Source organism: Octopus sinensis, linkage group LG9, assembly GCF_006345805.1.
Source record: "Octopus sinensis linkage group LG9, ASM634580v1, whole genome shotgun sequence".
NCBI classification, from domain to species: domain Eukaryota; kingdom Metazoa; phylum Mollusca; class Cephalopoda; order Octopoda; family Octopodidae; genus Octopus; species Octopus sinensis.
This window is the reverse complement of record NC_043005.1, coordinates 89,706,118-89,727,429: the sequence shown is the minus strand read 5'-3', so window position 1 is coordinate 89,727,429 and position 21,312 is coordinate 89,706,118. Positions and strand designations below refer to the sequence as shown.

Below are 21,312 nucleotides of genomic sequence, written 5' to 3'. Positions count from 1 at the left end.
AAAACTGCCCGAGTGATACCAAATGCTATACAAATTGCTACAGAAAAAGACAAATATTTTTTCACCTCTTTTGGGACTCGAGACAAAACTTTTATGATGTTGTTCAGGATTTGGCAAAATGCCCTGATGGATCAGCCAATGACACCGCAAGAGCAATGGCATTGGGTTTACATCAGCTACGGAGAAGAACTTGGATTAACTTCTAGTGATGATGATTATGTTCCTCCTCCTGGTCTTGATTATTTGAGAGATCGACATATTACCAAAGAAGATGGCAGTATAGCTGGAAAGGACTGTCCAACTGATTCCTCCGATCAGCATGTGGTTCAAACAGAATCCATTACAAATGATTGATGATACTGATCTCGTTGCTACTGATGATGCCTTTGAGCCTTCCCAGGATCCCATTGTTAATGGGGATGAACCATTAACAGATTTTGGAGATACCACAGAAGAGAGTGATGACGGTGAAGGTCTACCATCTTGTTGTAACCCTGTTAAATGCCCTTCAGAGGAAACAGGAAAAATTATCTGTACTGGACATGAACATTTTTCTAAGACTTACATGAATGAAGTCTTCAGTATTCCAGTGGACAAGATGTTTGAATATCTCTTCACAGATTCTCCATTTTTCAGGCATTTTGCTGAAGTCAGGAAAACTTATGAACTTGTCCTTCCTCCTTGGCCAGAAGAACCTGATGCTGATGGAAACCGAGAGCGTACAATAACATATACTCTGGCACTGGGAGCATCTCTGGAGCCAAAGAACTCAACAGCTACTGAGAATCAGGTGTGTTACAAACAGAGTCAACCTGGAATGTTGTATGTCATCGACACTTCTACCACAATGGCTTCTGTACCTTACACTGAATCATTTTATGTTGAGCACCGGTATTGCATCACTAGAGCGTCTTATACCAAATGTAGACTCAAAGTAACAAGTGATGTACGTTATAGAAAAACATTGTGGCGCATTGTAAAAAATATAATTGAGAAAAATGCTGCTCATGGTTGTTCAGAATATTTTCATTCATTAGCTTGTGAATTGCAAGCAGAATCTGAAAAATTGGAACAGAACCATTCAGGTAGTCATTCTGTATCAAAGAAAAAAGTACGCAAACGTCGTCGGCAAATAGGTAGTACATCTGAAACACCAGTACAACGACCAGGTGCCGATTCTAAGTCAAAGGCAAAATCAGTCACTCCTTCCTCACCTTCAAAAAGTCAGTTATCAAATGATGAAAAGATTATTAAACTCAATGCTGACACAATGATCAGATTAGTTTGTTTTGTATTGGTACTGCTTGTCATGTTTAATGCAGTATTGTTTTATAAACTATGGTCTTTAGAAAGTTATGCCAACACAATATATTTACCATACTTAAAGAATGGTCTTCAAAATAAAGATAATTACCCACAGAATCAGGAAGAGTGGGCTGAGCTGTTAAAACAACAAGTATTACATGAAAGTGAACTAGAACGATGGAGAGAAATTCTATCAGCGGCTGTTATATTAGTAGATCAAGTTAAATTATCATTATCCCAACTGCAGGAAACATTACAACATCGGCACCAGAGTAGATGATGACAAGAACGACTAGGGGTGGGGAGGAGATACTGCTTTCTGCATTGCCGTTGACCATTTCAACTCATACATCACATCAGGTCTAAGTAAGACTCTGCTGGACATCCTCTCATGAATTTCACTGAAACAACCAAAGGAATATTTTATGTGCTTGTTTCTTCACTCCTTCCTCTCTCCTGCTTCTGACATCCAGTCTCTTTATTTAAAGTTGAGGAGAATTACAAAACAAAATCATAAATTCTTTTTTTTTTCCTTTTTTTTTTTTTTTCTTCTTTACATCTCCTTCCTTGGTCTTGAAATTATTTGCTGAAAACAGTTACTTCTGACCTGACTTGAAAAAATATATATATATAAAACTTACTGTGACCAGGACTTAGACACAACTTGGCATACAATCCTAAGTGAAGAATCACTCTTTATCTTTGAAATTAGACTTATGGTAAAAAGGGTTTTGGGGTTTCTAGGGACAACAGCAACTACCATCAATCTTGGATTTAAACATTTATAGCAGACTTGCTTTTCTAAATTTAAACTAAAATGAAAAAGAAAACTTTCAAAATGAAGGAAAACATGTTATTTTAGTTTATTATTAAAATCCTAATTATTTATTGAAAAATTATAAACCAGAATCAAAATATTAAATTTTTATTTCATATACTTATATGTATGCATATATAATTTGGAAATGTCAGTCGTCCTGTCTCTCACATTTCCCTCTCTCTCAGTATTCTACCTCCATATCATTCTTACTGTTTCATCATTCACATTTTTAAGTTAATTTAGTGACCATTTTTTTAAACATTATTATTAATAATTCTGCTACTAATAATAATAACAACAACAGTAATAATATACTAGTTTTTCTAATTAGTGTAGCAGACCTTCTCAAAAATAAATGAGACAAGATTAGTCAATAATGTAACTTTCAGACCACCCATACATATCTACACAACTCTAACCCTGCCCCCCCCCCACTCCAGACTTTGATTTCTTGTTATCTCTCAAAGTAGTTTCCATTAAATGAAAATGAAATTTTTCATGATGTTGAAGTGAGATATATGCATGGTAGTTTTAAATCTATAGTGATAAGAGTTTTGTTTGTTTGTCTTGAAACAATGTCATTTCTCAACAAATCGCTTCCAAATTTGCACCCGAAAACAAAGTCACCCCAGAATAATACACAAAGAAAAAAAATCATGGGTTCATGGTCATTTTTGGTTAAAACGGAGAGGATTCAAGAAAAGGGCTGCTGAAATACTGATAGTTGTAATGGAGTTGGTAATAGAGTAAGAATGTCAGTGTGAGGCAGAGAAATGTCAATTTATGATGATGAACTCTGTGTTTCTTTTTCCTTCAGTTTTTCTTATGTTTTTCTTCTCTCTTGAGCTTTCCCATTCTCTGTTTGTCATCCACACATACACAGACACACACTTTTTCACTGCTCTCCTTTACACAGCAATACATAGCATATATTGAAACTCTATAGTTATTAACACTGATCATTTAAAAATTGTATCTTTTAAAAGGTTAGTATGAGACTTCAGATGCCATGGAAAGTAGAGAATTGTATGTCCTTTAACTGTCTGACATTTAAATTTCTGTATAGTTATAAAATATTCAGGGTTTAAGTTTTATGAATAGGATGTTTCTCTCTCTCTCTTTCTCTCTCTCTCTCACACACACACATATGCATCTTGTGTCTTGGGAGGGTCATTATGCCAACAATAATGACACATGCACCGGTCCAATATCACTTCTTTTTTGCTAGTCAGTTGGTTAAATATAACAACCAACTAATTGGTCATTTATAAACACTATATATATATATAGTGCTCCCAGTTATGGTCGCCATATAGTGCCAAACTAACTGGGGCTTGAAGCAGTCCAACACCACTACACTAAAAAGATTGAAACAGTGCAGTGGATGAGCTACAGGGATAGGCTGAGAAAACTGCAACTTTATTCCCTGGAGCAAAGGCGTGAGAGATATTCTCTAATTCACATATGGAAAATTCTAGAAGGGCTAGTACCTGATTTCAGCATTGAGAATTATACAAATGCCAGAACTGGCCACTATTGTATTGTACCAAAGGTACCATCCACTCCATTTAAATTCAGGACCAGGTACTGCAATAGTTTCAGGTTCAAAGGTGCACAGCTCTTCAATGCTCTGCCACAAAAATTAAGAAATCTGCATAAGGTGGAAGTAGATGTCTTCAAAAAGAAACTAGACATCCTCCTCTCCACAATATCGGATGAACCAACAGACCGACATGAGGTACGGATGAAGGAAGCGGAATCAAACTCCCTTATACACCAAATGGGTCAACAGCTGGGACGAAGGCACATACAGGAGTGGTGATGTGAAACACCTCAGACTGAGGAAATCAAGAGGACCATGGTGGTGCCCCAGCATGACTGCAGTTGCATGGCTGTAACAAGTAAAAGGATAAAAGTGTGTGTGTGTGTGTATATATATATATATATATATATATATATATATATATATATATCCGTTCATGGCCGTTGCCAGCCTCGCCTGGCCCCCGTGCCGGTGGCACGTAAAAAGCACCATCCGTTCATGGCCATTGCCAGCGCCGCCCCGACTGGCCTCGTGCCGGTGGCACGTAAAAAGCACCATCCGTTCGTGACCGTTGCCAGCCTCGCCTGGCCCCCGTGCCGGTGGCACATAAAAAGCACCATCCGATCTTGGCCGTTTGCCAGACTTGTCTGGCACCTGTGCCGGTGGCACGTAAAAAACAACCAATACACTAATGGAATGGTTGGCGTTAGGAAGGGCATCCAGCCGTAGAAACATTGCCAGATCAAACTGGGCCTGGTGCAGCCTTCTGGCTTCCCAGACCCCAGTTGAACCGTCCAACCCATGCTAGCATGGAAAGCGGACGCTAAACGATGATGATGATGATTATGATATATACGTAGCTGGGCATTCGTTGTGACAAGACGTACTTTTCATAGCTCCGGTCAAAGTCAGTAGCCAAAGAAGCATATTTCAACTCAACCCAGCAGAAACTCTCCTTGTTTTTAGTCCCAGAACTTTTGAATTCTACAATTCTACTATTCTACTCTTTTACTACCATCGGAGGATAAATTTATACAAATCTATATACAACCTGGAGAAAGAAATATAAACCAAAACTAAACCCAAGACTAGTTCTAAAACTAGTCCCGTGAGTACAATTCTTTTTTCTTGATATGTATTAAACACACCGCTCATCCTGATTTGTACTAAATACACTGAACTCTCCCACGCACACTCAGATATAGCCACGCATTTCCGAATATATCGACACAAACTTTTCAACGGTGTATTCACTATTATACATCAAGCCATCAATTTAACTGACGTACAATGTATAATACTGTCCCACTGAATATGGCCAATAATATTCAAAAACGCCACTGGGTTGAAAATGAAATCACTGCACTGATAAACGCTTGGTACACTCACCACAACGAAGCTAATGTTTACAGTAAAATAGCTGAAAAATTAGCAAAACAATCCTTTCACAGATCTGTAAAACAGATCGAAAGTAAAATAAAAGAGACTGTAAGAATATTTCCTATTTTCCACACGCACATGGCAACACTAGAAGCCATCCTTGTCAATGAATGTAGTGCACCAAATGACCCAACTCCAACAGGTCAGGGGTCACTTCAACGACCCGATAGCCAACAACAAACATCTGACCTAATTCCACCCAACACTACCTTGGCAAGCCAGGACTCACTATCACAACAACAACAGACTGCTTCTACTACTACATTGGAAGCACCTTGTTTAGCACCAGTATCTGACCCAATTCCACCCAGCCCTACTGTTGCAAGTCAAGTTTCACTGCTGCTACAGCAACAACAACAACAACAACAACAACACTCTGCTACTGTTACTACAATAGGACCACTGACCAACGAGCCTGCCAGAATAGAAAAACCACTACCACACCCACATCAAACAGTCTGCCATTACTATTCTCAAGGCAACTGTAGATTTGGCCCCAGCGACACCAACAACAAGGGACGCTGTGCTATTTTCCATCCTACATAAACGACCTTTCCAGTGTCGTACATTACTGCAAAGTGAAAATATTTGCTGATGACACTAAGCTCCAGCAAATCGTCAATGAAGGAGCAGACCGAACTCAACTCCAGTCTGATCTATATGCTGTGAGTCAATAGGCAGACAGAAACAAAATGCAACTGAACAAGGGAAAATTTGAGCTGATGCATTTTGGAAGAAATTCCTCACTAAAACAGCCATGCTCTCTTCCTTCAGGGGAACCGCTCACAGCCTCTAACAATATCAGAGACCTGGGTGTAATTGTTGATGACGATCTCAGTTAGAGTGCACACATCAACAAGAAGGTCGATATAGCTCGTAGGATGAGTTCCTGGATCTTAAGAACTTTCCAGTCAAGAGAACAAGGTGTCATCATACCACTTTTCTCCTCCTTTGTACGGCCACACCTCGAATACTGCTGCCCACTGTGGTCTCCCCATACAAGACAAAACGAATTGAAGGCATGGCTGCTCTCGATTATTGGGATCGCCTTAAAGCCTTGAAACTCTACTCTCTCCAGTGTCGCCGTGAGCGGTACATCATTTGTACGATGTGGAGAATATACCGCCAACTTGAACATTAGCTTCAAGGTTCATCCAAGACTGGGACCACGGGCCATACGTCCCCTGCCCAATTCAAGATCACAGCATACATGTACATGTACACTGCAACATAATTTCTTTTCTTCAACAGGCCCTGCCTTATTTAACATTGTCCCGAAAGAGATCAAAGAGGAAAAGGATCCCATCAACTTTAAACGGAGTCTGGATAGATTCCTTCAAGGAATACCAGATAAGCCACCCATTATTGGATACAACTCACCCAACAAAAACTCACTACTTGAATGGACCATAAACACAACTTGAATTAAACAGGATTCAAATAATTCTATCAGGTGGTGCTATTAAGTTAGACATGGCCTGGACCAATCTTTGGTCAAAACATATCTAAGTTTATATAAATTTCTTATATATATATATATATTTATTTATTTATTATAAATATATATATTTATTATATATATATATATTTATAATATATATATACTTATTATATATATATATATATATATATATGTATATATATATATATTATATATATATATATATATATATATATATATATATATATATATATATATATATATATATATATTATAAATATATATATTTATTATATATATATATATATTTATAAATATATGCATTTATTATAAATATATATATTTATTATATATATATATATATATTGTTTTTGCTTGTTTCAGCTTAGAGCTGCGGCCATGCTGATGCACCGCCGTTTTGTGCTACACTGTTATTACGAAGAACCTCCTCTAATATGTGGCACTTGGTGAGGAATGGAGTTTGACATAGCTACTCTCATTTGCACCTCTTGCCGTGAGGTAGGTTCATTCGGGACTCTCGACAGGAAGGTGTTCAGCTTTGATTTAAAAACTGCTACATCTACTTTGTGCAAGTTCCTCAGACTCTTTGGGAGAATATTAAAAAGCTGTGTGCACTTAAAACCCAGGCTGTTGCAGAAGTTGGTCCTGAAGCGTGATGGCATTGCTGGGATCTTTGGCACTATGCAGTGTCGTCCCATTCTAGCATTGGTGTGGCTTACAATGCCAAAATTTGGCACAATTCCTTCCAGGATCTTCCAGACATATATTACTGCATACCTCTCCCGTCTTCTCTCTAGGGAGTAGAGTCTTAGCTGTTTCAACCTTTCCCAGTAGCTGAGCTGTTCCAAAGAGACGATCTTCTTTGTGAATCTTCTCTGGATTGTTTCAAGGTCCGCTGTTAATTTTACACTGGTGGGTGACCATAGCTGTGAGCAGTAATCCAGGCGGCTGAGGACGAATGTCTACCAGAGGACCATCATGGTTTCCTTATCTCTGGTTCTTAATGTTCTTAGGATCCATCCAGCCAGTCATCTGCACTTTGTCGCCATCCTGGTAATGTGCACTTGGAAAGAGGTATCATCACTCATGTTGATACCCAGGTCCCTCAAAGACTTAGGCTTTGGGATTGAAATTCCCTGTGGACCGGTGTATCCTGTAAGTTTAATATTCAGTTTTGGATGCTGGTAGCGCAGGGCCTGGAATTTTTCAGCATTAAACTGCATATTATTATCCTCAGCCCATCTGTAGATTGAGTCCAACTCCTGCTGCAGGTGTGCAACATCGCTGGGGTTCTGTATTTTCTGCGAGACTTTCGTATGAGTGGCTATCCGGGCATTTGAGGGCATATCTGAGGGCATATCTGAGAGGGCCACTATAAAAAGCAGTGGTCCCAAGACAGTGCCCTGTGGAACACCGCTCACTATTTGTGTGTTCATAGAGGCGGCTCCATTAACCACTACTGCCTGACTCCTATCTTTCGGGAAGTCATGTAACCACACTCCAAGTTTTCCAGCTATGCCGAGGTCACGCAGTTTGTGGCATATCATACCATGATCCACCTTGTCAAAAGCTTTTGCAAAATCAAGGTAGATTACGTCCACATTTGATTTGTTGAGTAACTGCCTCAACACCCAGTCATAATGTTGTAAGAACTGGGTCAGGCAGCTCCTACCTGGTCGAAAACCATGCTGAGTATCACTCAGCAAGTTATTTTCCTCAAGGAATGCGATTAGTTTCTTTCTGACTATCTGTTCCATGACTTTGGTGATGTGTGAAGTCAGAGAGATAGGCCTATAGTTTTTGGCATCTGCTCTACTTCCCACTTTATGTATTGGGCATATTATTCCCTCCTTCAGCTTTCTTGGGAGTTTGCCATTCGCAAGAAAGCTCTGGAAGAGAATCTTGAGGGGTTTTGCCAGGGCATGCTTACACGCTTTGGGGAGGATTGCTGGAAACCATCTGGACCAGCAGTTGAGTTTGTGTCCACTTCATCTATGGCTAGTAGGACATCTTCGCTAATGTCAGTACATTCTATTGTAACCGCCTCGCTGGTTATAGGTGAGGCGGCAAAGAAGTCCACTGGTTCGTTCACTTGTCTGTGTTCCAATGGGATGGTAAAGACACTTTTGAACTGGTCATTCAGCATCTTACTGATCTTAGTTGGACTGTCTATGAGGGAGCCATCCTTTTGGCGGAGGGGTCCTATCTTGTAGTGCACTGAGACTGTTTCTTTCGCGTAATAAAAGAAGGCCTTTGGGTTTGATTTAATGTTTTTTATAACCCAGGCTTCTTTGTCTGCTTTCTCTCACACATAGGATTGTTGCAGCCTTTTTTCGATCTCCATCAGTGTTGTTTTTAGGCGGGACGTTTCGCTACTTTTGGGATGTTGGTTGAGACGATTTGCAACCTTCGTCCGTCGTCTCACGAGGATCTTCCTGTCTTTTCAAATCTTGCTCTTATTTGTTTTGGCCTTGTGCTCTGGGACATATTTCTGGCATACAGCTTGCACAGAAGACATGAAACATTCTAGTTTCATGTCAATGTCTGGTGTGGAGAGACATTCCGGCCAGTCCTCTCTGAGGATCTCTTTTTGGATCGATTTCCAATCTGCTTTGTGGAAGTTCAGATTGGAGAGATTTTGGGTGCTTCCTTTAGGCTGTATATCTCTGGTTACTTTTGGCCCAAACATAGACAGCTCTATTATGTTGTGGTCCAAAACTAATGTCGGTGTCACTTTCACATCAGAGATCCGGAATGTTATTCGCCCTAGTTGGTTTGAGTACAACTTGCTCCATGAATAAGGCGTTGGTGAGGTTGAGTAGATGGTACGTAAAGACAAAGTATGTGTTCTCATGTAAAATTTTACGAGAAAGACGATCAGCTACATAAAATTTACTTTCCATTGCCATTAAGGTGCTTAAAGTGGGGCAAACACCCCCTGTGAAATTTCAGATACCTCCGATTTCAATGAAAATAACAACATAACTACCAGGTACTAAATAAAGATGATTTCCAAAATTTAACCATCTTACAATATTATTTAACCCCCTTCATAGGGTTTATAACACGGGACAGAGCCTCTTTGAAAGTGCAAACACATTTACTTTTCATGGAAGATACATAAAATTTAAGTATGCGTTCTTGGGATAAGTGTACTACAAAACTTCAACAAGAAGTTTCCAGTTTTATCTGCTGGTACAAGTATTTCTGGATTGTTCTGCAATGATTCAATAAATGCCTAAGTTTCCTCAGATGTAAGTTGGTTTTTTTTTCGAAGTGGGTATTCATTGAATTTTACATTAGCTATTAGTTCAAATAAGTTTTTTTCAAAAATTTTCTAGTCGTGGGCTAGGTGGAGGATTTTTTTCTGCTTTTCAATATCTTTTTATAATAATTTTTATCATATGTTTCTAAGATTCTATTTTTCTTCTTAGTCTCATGATGGTAAGCTATCCACCTCATCCTCCAAACAAACTCATTTGTCCTATGGATTAGCAGCCATATTTAGGTATCATTATTATGTAAGGGAATGTCCTTCTGAGAAAATTCCATATTTATCTTTTCCATCCTGTTGAAGTTAAGTACCAGAAGTGTTGTATAGGTTTTGTTGATGTGTTAAGCAAAATAATTGAGATTCAGATGAATTACGTACTTAAGTTGAAGCATAAAAAATTAGTGTGATATTATCCGTACAACTTCAAAATAAGGTAAATAAAGTCAAATAAGCAACAGGATGTCCAGAGGTGATGCAGTACGACCATTTCAAGTGGCTCCTTTAATTGAATAATGCAATCATTACATCAGGGCTATTTATCTATTTATGCAACTGAGGATAGCCCTGCATTTAAATTGATGTAATGATTGCATTGTTCAATTAAATGGAGCCGCTTGGAACGGTCGTACTGCATCACCTCTGGATATCTTGTTGCTTATTTTGATTTTATTCATGTATGTATATTAATATTTGATTAATGAGAGAAACAGAATATGGAATTTACGGGAATGTTTATTGATCACTACAGTTGTTTCAACCCGTCAAGCATTCGTCCCTTTTGGCTGGGATTCCGAACATTAGTTTTAGGTATATCCAACGGTGTAGATGTGTCTTCTCAGCTGATTCCTATAGGTATCTCGCTAAAATAAATTCTGTTTCACAAGATTTCTTCGTGGTCTTCGTATATAGAAATGGCAAATTAGGGGTCATCCCACATAAAAATGTCTCTTGTTCTTCCATACAAACTTCCTGTTTGACCTAATTTGAAATTTACTGATAAAATTTCATGTCAATTTGTGCTCCAAACGCCAGCTTAATTATGGGTAAGTTATTTCATTAAATTTTTCGTTATTTTCAAAACTCATTCAGATAAAATTAACGTATTTTAGCAAAATATGGTAGCAAAAGTGTTGAATTTGTCTAATGCCTTTAAAAGTAGGTTATTAAAGTATTGGTCACTCTTTAACAGGTTTGTGGTCAAGCCTGTAGCAGTGGAGACTTCCAACATTCTTAGCCCCTGGGCCATATCCCTGCTCACCACTATCTGGGGGAACACCTTTTCTACTTTGCTGCAATCATGAGGCAAACTGACAAACCTTTTTAGGTATTTCTTTACTGTGAGGAAGAGGAAGGATATGAGGATTTAGGCAGGGCCCTTCATCAAATTTAGAAAACTATTTCACTAAGAATTACCGTTGGCTAACAAGTGTCAGAGACTACAGACAAATCAGTGAATTCTGCTTATCACAATATTTTCTACTCCATAAACATAAACACTCTATACACACATAAACTAAAAGAAAAGGCCACATATACATACAAACCATCTACTCACCATTTATCCAACGCACTAAAGTTGCCCCCATCAATTGGCTCTCATTGGCTAACTCTGTCTCAGCTGTTGAGTTGTCTTAGTTGTCTATATTAGACAGATAGTTGTATAACTTTACTTGCTGTTGGTCTCAACGTTCAAATTATCATAATTCTCTCTAAGAAATTACGCAATCATCTAACCAGGGTTTGATCTGCAATTTTTGTGCATTTTTGTACGTTATATAAAATGTTTTATTTCTTTTTTATAGGGTGATTGTGAGCTTGGTATATTACGGCCTTACTCTTAATGTTGGCAAATTGTATGGCAATTTCTACGTGAATTATTTTTTGAATTCGGTTGCCGAGTTTCCAGGCTACATTCTGTGCATCCTTCTGTTAAATCGTGTTGGAAGAAAAAAATTGCAAACTAGCATGATGGTTTTGGCTGGAGTCATTTGTATCGCTGGAATATTTCCCATCCTCTATGGCACTAAAGGTAAACAAATCATTATTATTATTATTTCTTTTTATCACAGGTTTTGTTGGAATATACCAACGTTGTCATCTGTTGGTATTGATACATTGATTAAAAAGCATTTTTTTAATAATCTCCGATAATTATATCCGGTCTATTGGCCTTAATTTCTCTATCTGTGTGTATTGGCATATCGCAGAGTGAGGTTGCTTTCTCATTGTCTGTGACCTTTTCTGGTGTATGCATATACCATCTCTTTTCTGTTGTTATTCCATAGTCTTGGCATAGCTTCCAGTGTATATAGGTCCCAACTCTGTCGTGCCCATGAATATATTCCTTCTTAGCCTGAGACAATATGGTTTATCGTTTCTTGTCCATCTCCATATATTCTGCAGTTACTTGTTATGTTTCTTTTCGTTATATGTTTTTCGTAATATCTCGTGGGAGGCTTTGGTCTTGTGCTGTAATTAAAAATCCTTCAGTCTCTGCTTTGAGCCCTGATCTTCTCACCCAATCTTTAGATTTTGCTTTGTCTGCTTATTTTCTGTTTAGTTTAACCCAGTATTCGCCATGATGGGGCTTTTCTTGTCATCGTTTTATCATGATCCGTTGCTGGTCCAGTTTTGGTTTGGATTTCAGCTGTTTTACAGCTTTTATTGTTTCTTCTTCTTCTTCATAGTTGTTAGGTACTATGACTTCTTTTTTGTATTTGTCAGCTTCCTTAAAGACTGAAAACAGTTTTTCTTTTGTTTTGTTCGCGTTTTGTGACTATTTGTATTAGTTTTCCTTGCTTCTGAAATAGGTATTTCTGTTGCCTATTGTGGTTATTTTGTAATAGTTTTCTAGCTGTATAAGGCCTCTACCACCTTCTATACATTCTATATATAACCTTTCTATGTCAGATCTTGTGTGGTGCATCCTAAATCATATGGGGTTTTTTTCCTGTCTATTTTGATTAGTTCATTTAGAGTCCAGATAAGGATATTGTAGCTGTAACTTATAACTGGGACAGGTAGCGGGTTGATACCTATTATCTTGTTTTTAGCATTGAGCTCCATTTTCTGTATTAATCTACCTTATCTGCAGTATCCTTTTTTTATTTTCTCTTTCATTTGTGTGTTTTGTATCGTATCTAGTTCATTGATTCCTAAGTATTTGTATGCCTGGCTTTGGTCTAATTCTCTTATTTCATTTGCTTTATCTAGTGTGATCTTGTTACTCTTAACTAGTTTTCCTCTTTCCAAGGTTACTTTGGTACATTTTCCTGAGCCAAATTTCATGTTTATTTTTTTGGTAAATCCATCTACTGTCTGTACTAATGTTTCCAGCTGTTTATCATTTGTAGCATACAGTTTTAGGTCATCCATGTATAAAAGGCTGCTGATTGTTTTGTCGTAACATTTGTATCCGCATCCAGTTCTGTTTAGCAAGTCAGAGAAAGGTGTCAGTACCAAGCAGAAAAGGGGTGGAGAGAGCGAGTCTCCCTGGAATATTCCTCTTCTAATGAGAATGGCTTTGGTTTTTATGAGTCCTTCTTTTGTTTGGAGCTGTAGCAGTGTCTGCCATTTATTCATGGAATGTTATATATTTTATGATTATTGGTACTACCTCATTCATGGTCGAAATGAGTTTCATTTTTGTGTGGGGGGAAAGAGAGAGAGAAGGGTGGAGAGAGAGAGAGAGAGAAAGAAAGAGATTGATTGAGTGGGTGACGAAGTTTACCTAACCTTTCAATGGTGTAACAATATCTCATGATTATATATATATATATATATATATCATTATATATCATCATCGTCATTATCGTTGAACGTCTGTTTTTCATACTGGCATAGGTTGGACGGTTTGACTGAGGATAAAAAGCGTCCACTACACTCTCGGTGTGGTTGGCATTGGGAAGGGCATCCAGCTGTAGAAACGTTGCTAGAGCAGACTGGAGCCTGATTGCAGCCACCTGGCTCACCAGTCCTCAGTCAAACTGTCCAACGCATGCCAGCATGGAAAGCAGACGTTAAATGATGATGATGATGATGATGATGATGATAATGATGATGATATATAATGATATATATATATATCATTATATATTGTTACACCATTCAAAGTTTAGATAAACTTCGTGACCCACTCACTCTCTCTCTCTCTCTCTTTCACTCACTCACTCTCTCTCACCCTCAGTCTGTTTGTCTGTCTCTGTCTCTCTCTCTCTCTCTCTCTCTCTCTCTCTCTCTCTCTCTCTCTCTCCACCAAAAAATGAAACTCATTTCGGTGCCAAAATTTGCAAAGGGAAAATGCTTTATTTTTTCAAATCTATTCTGCAATCTGTGATTATTATATATATTGTATATCCAGTGCTTTTAAGAGGTAGGAAAATGATATTTTGTTTTAATATTATATTTTTACTTCGTTTCACACATACATGCAAAAACTCTAACGGGTTTTTTTCTTTTTTTTAGATGAATTAATCGTGCGTTATCTCTCCACACACATCGTTATCACTAACCTCCGCATTTTCACTTATTCATTTCAAACTTATTTCAATTTTCAATCTAATGTAATCCACACTCTCTCGAAAACGTATTCCTGCAAAATGTTATCTAAAATTATGGGTAAAGAAAGAAACAGCAAAAAAGATTTGAAAATGGAGGTGGGGGTGAAATTTCCGAAGGCTCTCCCCATCCCACCCACCTTGTTTTTCAAACCCCCAAAAAAGGTTTTGTAGCATATTAGGTCACCGGAATTCATTCAATGATAAAAAAATTCCAATGATTCCGGGATATGGGGGTGGGTCTGGTCCCCACTCTTTTTCGAAACAAAATTAAGGGGTTTGCAGCATATTTAAGAGATCAGGGCACTTGATTCCATTCAAAAAATCCAAGTTTTCTTTTCTTAGTGAAAACTGTGCATGTGAAAGGATCTAAATGTACCCTGACTTTTTGTTGGCGGCTCTAGAATACATACCCAGCCTTTGCTTTCCTCAGAATAAGTGTTAGTGGTATCATGCACACGACAAAGATCAGTGGGGACAGGCAGTCTACTTGGAAGATGCCTCTCCTGATATCTTATTGTCCCTAAACTTCTTCCATATGCTGTCGTTCCATCTTCCGCTTCACCATACTTTTTCTAAGCAATCGCTCAACACTCGATGCAATACCAAATAGGTTCATAGATTCCATAATCCAAGAATGTGGGGTCATATCGTACGCCTTACGATAGTTGATCCATGCCATGGCTAAGTTACTTTTCCTCCTCTTGCAGTCTCATAGTACAGTTTTGTATACCAGGAGTTGATCCTTGGCACCTCTGCACTTATGCTTGCAACCCTTCTGCTCATGTGGCAGGGCTCCATTTTTCTCCAGATGTCCATACATTGACTCTGTGACTATTCCATTCAATAATTTCCGTAGTTCTCTACTTCTGTGAACCAACAATTTTTTCTTATTGCTCTAGCTTGATCCTTTTTCTCCCCATTGATCATACATACGTTGTCAGTACCCTTAATATGAACACCATTTTCGTCTACGGGATTACTCAGGTAGTAACACTCCATGACCACAGCATTGACTTGTTTGTTCCATCTATGCCATGTGTGCTGGTCCATTGCTGGATAACGACAGGCTGGAGTTGGACCAGAATCTCTGAACCTGCCGGATGCAACACTGTCACCATCAAGGGCTTCAGTTTCTTTACAACTGTTATTCACATTATTTTGTTTTTTCATTGTCACTCATATGAGGTAGCAATTATCAGGTTGCACAATTACCAGTGTTTTTGTTGTGACACTATCACTAGATGTATCAACAATCAGAGCATAGGGAGTTTCCAACTGCTTCCTTTCCTTATTATTATTATCATCATCAGTGATATTATTATTCTCATTTTTTCACTCTTTGTCATTGTTAATATTTTCTCTGATCCAAAATTAGTTTTGGCTAAATTATTATTATTATCATCATTACTATTACCATCATTATTATTATTATCTCCATTTATTATTAAATGTTGTTTAGTTTCACCTTTTGTCTTGTACTTGAGATAATCATAAATATGTGAGGGTTTGATGGAATAGTAGGAGCAAGAGAGACAGCTTGGTGAATAGACCAAATTCTGCAGGTCTGTAAATAGATTCGGCAGATGATGAAGAGATCGGCAATGGGCATTCCTGTACGATAAAGAGACAAAAGAGGCCTCACACCCTTGGAGTCAGCAGAGGTCAAATGTGTTTATTACTACTAGTGATCAATGAGAGCGCTGACCTTGGTCTTGAAAAGAACCAATTCACCTTGTTCTATTTTTAATTGCTGATAGAAAAATAATTAAGCCTCTTCCACTCTGTTCTCTCTTCAAGTACAGCCAGTTCATATCAGCTTTCGGATGGTGAGCTCCCTACATTGTCAACAACTTCCTAGTTTCTCTGTCAAGCTCCTTTGCATCGTTTCTGGTCCAGTCTATAATTCCAACTCCATATCTAATTAAAGGTATTGCTCTTGAATTTATTGCTTCAATAAGATTTTTGGAATTCAGCTTTGACTGTAATAGTTTTATGACTCACCTTGTATACTCCCTACTGGTAATTTGTTTCAGTTCATCATTTTTTATTTCCCTACTTCCAGTATTCTCAAGTACTTATACCACAGTCCTTTCTTAACTGCTCTCGTTGTTTGCCCATTTGGCCTATCGATTTCCTGGTTTCTTTCAAATCTCCTTCGATTCATTTTCAATTTAGTGCACTTTTCTATCCTAAATTCCATACCTATGTCATTTGAAAAAATGCAGATAGTATATACAAGGCTTTCAGGCTGTTTCTCATTTTTCGCATAAACCTTCATAATATCCATGAAAAGGCGATGATTTATCTGACCATTTCCTTTTCCCAAATTGTAAGCAATTTTAACTTTCCGTAGTATCACAATGAGCGGTGTCATGGCCAATACGAATAATAATGGAGGCAAGCTATCAGCTTAGAATATTCCACGTGTGATGTTCACTTTTCCAAGTATTGTTTCCTCGTTAAGCATTTTCTCCATGTTTTTTCGCCATTCCAAAACCTGCTCATTGTTTCACTTATCCAAATGTGTGGTACCATATCATATGCTTCTTTTGTAATCTAGCCATTCTACATTCAGTTCCGTCAATTTGTGTCTACAATTTCAAATTATCATTTTATCAACTAATAAGTGACCTTTTGTTGCCCTCACATTCCAAATGGTTGCATGAGCTTCCACATAATTAGTAAACAGGTTATGGGTCGAAGATTTGATGCCAAGTTCCTTTTCAAGGGATCCTTGAGGCATAGCAGCGTTCGTCCACTTGTCATCCAGGCAAGGACGTGCCCTTGCTGCAGGCAGTCATCCAGTTGCGCCACGATCCCTTCATGCAATTCTGTAAAGTTCTTCGACCTTCTACTCCATCTGTGCCTGGTTTTTTCCAATTTGTTATTTTTTAAAACTTCTGTCGCTTTGTATACAGATTAATTCTGAAATCCTTTTGTCGTGGTACACTTTCAAGTTGTCTTTCTACTTTTGTTAGCCACCCCCTGCTTTCTTTATGTCTCGCCTGCCTGTTCCACAGACTTGCCAAAAATTCTTTACTTTCTTCCGCATCTGGAATCAGTTCCTGGTGTTGGCCTCCCTCCTCTGTTTCCTCAAATAGACACCTTCTATTTGATTGGAACAGTCTATTCTGTCCGAAGCCTTTGCGTCTAGCATCATATCTTTTCAATTTGGCCTTTAATGCTTTCACATTTTGTGTCAATTCTTCATGTACTCTTTCTTTTTCTCTTTCTTCTAACCTGCAAAGTTCATTCATTTTCCTGATTACTACCATCTTCTTGAGCTCTCTGCTCTCATTATCCGATTCAATTGCCCCAGTTCTTTTCCAGCTCCATTCGTATTCTCTTAATCTAGTTTAGTTCTTTCTTTTCATTTCCCCTTTATATCTTCAGTTTTTCGCTTGTAACCTATGTTAGCTACGACATTAGCAGCAGCAGTTATGATCTGCTGGTTTGTTTCACTGATGTTTTCTCTTATAATTAAGCTTAAAACTTCATTTACTTCACCTCTGACTCTCCTCACTTTCTTCTCTCCATATATCATACATTCGGTTGTACTTCATTGTTCCCATTTTACCTCGCAACATTTCTAAAACTTCCTTCCCTTCATCATCTAAGTCTTGTGCCGTACTTACTCTCACTTGTCCATCAAGATCGTCTTCATTAGTTACTTTATCAATATTCTCTGCTTCTCTGCGGTTTCCATCTGTTTCACGTTCCATTCATCAAGCTGCTTTTATTTGGTTCACTTCTCAGTCAGTATTCCATTACTATTTTGTTTGCTTCTTTTTCCCATTCCATTGTTTTTCTTTTGCATATTTGACTGCAGTTTTCGTCCTGATCAATAGCTTGATGACGACCTGTCGAAGCTTGATCAGACACTCCCTGCATGCCATGCGCGATTCCTTCATTGTTAACAGCTCCAGTCCCGTTAGCGCAGTTATGGTTATTATTTAATTTTGACATTACTTATTTAAAAGTATCACTTGTAAGGTTGTACAATCCCCACTATTTTTACAGTGACACCATCACTTTGTGGGTTGCTAGCCAAGGCTCCGAGAGTCTACGCCTACCCTCGTGTACACTGTTTTTATATCCAGTCTCGTTCAATCTATTGTTTTATAACCTTGTATTTGACATTTTGGCTCCTGAGAATTTTGGTGTAGGGTGGCAACAACCATCGATGTTTTTATTGAGTCACCTTCTCTAGACAGGTTACCTACCAAGGCTGAAGGGACCCCTCTGCCCATGAAACAGGCTTAAATCTGCTAGACGCCAACCTGGTATTTCTAGGTCTCGGGGTATTTATTTTATTTTATTTTATTTTATCTAGTTTCAGCTCACGAGCTGTGGACATGCTGGGGCACCGCCATTTTAGAAAATATGGAACGCTTCACGAATTTGCGTGTCATCCTTGCGCAGGGGCCATGCTAATCTTCTCTGTATCGTTCCAATTTTAGTATATGTATTGTCGAAGCAATGTTGTCTACTGAGTTTCATCTATTTATCTGCAATTCTTCTCGGGAATTTTATTGGTGGCATATACGTGCTGGTGGCACGTAAAAGCACCCACTACACTCTCGGAGTGGTTGGCGTTAGGAAGGGCATCCAGCTGTAGAAACTCTGCCAGATCAGATTGGAGCCTGGTGCAGCCAACTGGTTCGCCAGTCCTCAGTCAAATCGTCCAACCCATGCTAGCATGGAAAGTGGATGTTAAACGAGGAGAAGGAGGAGGATAACAGATTTTGTCCTTCTACCCAGCTTCAGATTATTCATAGTTATAGTAATTTTGATTTTGTGAAAGATCCATCCTCATTAGCATAAAACCTTGAAATACGATTTGATATATTTTTAACGATAGAGTCCAAGATGATTCTAGAATGATTAAAATTTTTATTAACATACCTTAAGTACTCATTCAGTTTATGATATGATTGGTATAGTTCAGTACTGACATCCAATAACATAAAAGAATTTAACCTTAGTATGATGATTTTCTCTCGAGATAAAGAGGCCACGAAGCTTAAGGAATTTAAGAAGTTTTTTCAGGAACCTTTCTAGATTAACCTTATTAGTCATATAGATAGGGAAAAGAGCGTCATTTCTATATAATCCACCTCTGATTCAGGTCATTCAATATTAATACAGATAAGACTGTAAATACCCACAAAATCAGTTACTTGAGCTGAGTCACTGAACCCCATAGTAATGTCGAAATAATCAGTTTATTAGTCCGTGTTCAGTACTTTCCATTGAATTCAGTTATGGCTTTCCTAGACGTTAGTATTATATCAACTTCACGTTTGGATAAACCTGAATTCTTCATTCCAAAAATTAAGGCCCTATTAAGTTGTATAGGGTTGATGGATGAGTAGTAATTTGATATATCCAACTAAATGAATTTGGTACGTTTTTTTTTTCATCGCTAATATTATTGAACCAATCAATTACTTCGAATGAATTAGACCACAAAGATAATTTAATATTTTGTCTAGGCTTAGGAATATGTTTATCAATAATAAATTTACTAATCTTACCAATATCTAATTTAAATGGCTAAAGTAGACTAACTTGTGGATTGGTATTATGTAATTCTACAAATCTTAGTAAATACATTTGGGGTTTAAAAGATAGGAACATTAATTAAGATTTAAAGGGGTCTGTTATTAGCTATACTGGTAATTTTAGATGTGATCTTTGCCTTGAGGTATTATATAATTATCTATAAATTAATATTATTGAATTATAATGGTAATTTTACATTGAAACATTCTCACAAATATAGCGATGCATTTAAATATTTCAATTTTGAATAACCCATTTCATATGATATGATATATGCATATTTTTTCGAAAAATCTTTAGCATATTTAATAAATAGATAACTAATTCTTGTGACATAGAATTTCTGATTGTCGTAACGTAGAATTCATATGTTTATTTTTTATTCTTTCATTATCTACTGACGTCATCAAAAGATAAATACTAAACTGGCTTTTCTTGGAATATTATATTTCTTCTTAACATACTTTTTGTTCCTTGCTCTGAGTTTCAGTGGGGTCACAAGTTCCCATGTGGTCCCTAGTCACATGCACACACACACTTTGGGATAGTGGGATCCATAACAGCTCATCTTGCTGTTGATTGTTGGCCATCGCAGAGGATCCATTGACCAAGTCTCTGCCAATTATTGAAGGAGACATAGTCTGGGTTTCAATGGGATTCCTGAAGACATGCTTCAAAAAAAGCTAAGGGGTCACTCACTTCTTGTGGGCTTCCAGCATGCTGGGTACCAACCTACAATTTGTGAGGGCCTGTGCTTTGTGAATGAGACTTGAAATTATGTACAGTTTAGACAGCGATTGTCATTTTGATTTTACCTGAAAATTATATTAAGGGTCCACATGTCTGTGAAATACCGAAAAGAATTTTTTTGTTGTTTTTGCTTAAGAATTCTTTCTTTTATCTTTTTCTTTTTCAGCCCATCGATGGATATTAACTGCCAGTTCGATATTAGGCCGTATGTTTATCACTTCAAATTTTGCGATTGTGTATATATACACTTTGGAATTATATCCAACTTGTATAAGAAACGGTGCATTGGGGGCTTTGGCCACTTTTGCACATGTTGGCGGCAGTGTGGCACCTTACATTCTCAACTTTGTAAGTATTTAGATTCTTTCAGACTTGCTATTTGTTTTGTTGTTCGTCCCTTTTGTTAGTCCACCCATCATGGAACCAGCACAACTAGTAAAGAGACAGAGCTAGGCTTACCTTTCTATGGATTTACATAACAACATACGAATAAGGAAATATTATCCATCAGACCAGGCACAATGGCTATAAACCTTTTCTTACAGTATTTGGGATGAAATACACTGTATTTGTTTCAAAGAATTTAGTAAAATA

General features: G+C 37.8%; 2 protein-coding genes and 1 non-coding gene across 3 annotated transcripts in view; 1 reads left to right on the top strand and 2 right to left on the bottom strand.

The window, feature by feature from the left end:
• The window catches only part of LOC115215363 (organic cation transporter protein-like), a 243,919-nt gene that overhangs the window by 196,350 nt on the left and 26,257 nt on the right, over positions 1-21,312 (bottom strand). The gene's annotated exons all lie outside the window — the stretch shown is intronic.
• Positions 1-21,312, top strand: part of LOC115215833 (organic cation transporter protein-like) — a 79,984-nt gene that overhangs the window by 47,343 nt on the left and 11,329 nt on the right. The window contains exons 7-8 of the mRNA XM_029785161.2: positions 11,647-11,873; positions 20,885-21,066. Of these exons, the coding sequence (XP_029641021.1) occupies positions 11,647-11,873; positions 20,885-21,066 (409 nt within the window). The remainder of the gene's footprint in view (positions 1-11,646; positions 11,874-20,884; positions 21,067-21,312) is intronic.
• LOC115215952 lies at positions 18,781-18,885 on the bottom strand. Its single transcript, XR_003882031.1, has one exon. It is a non-coding gene; the product is annotated as a U6 spliceosomal RNA (small nuclear RNA).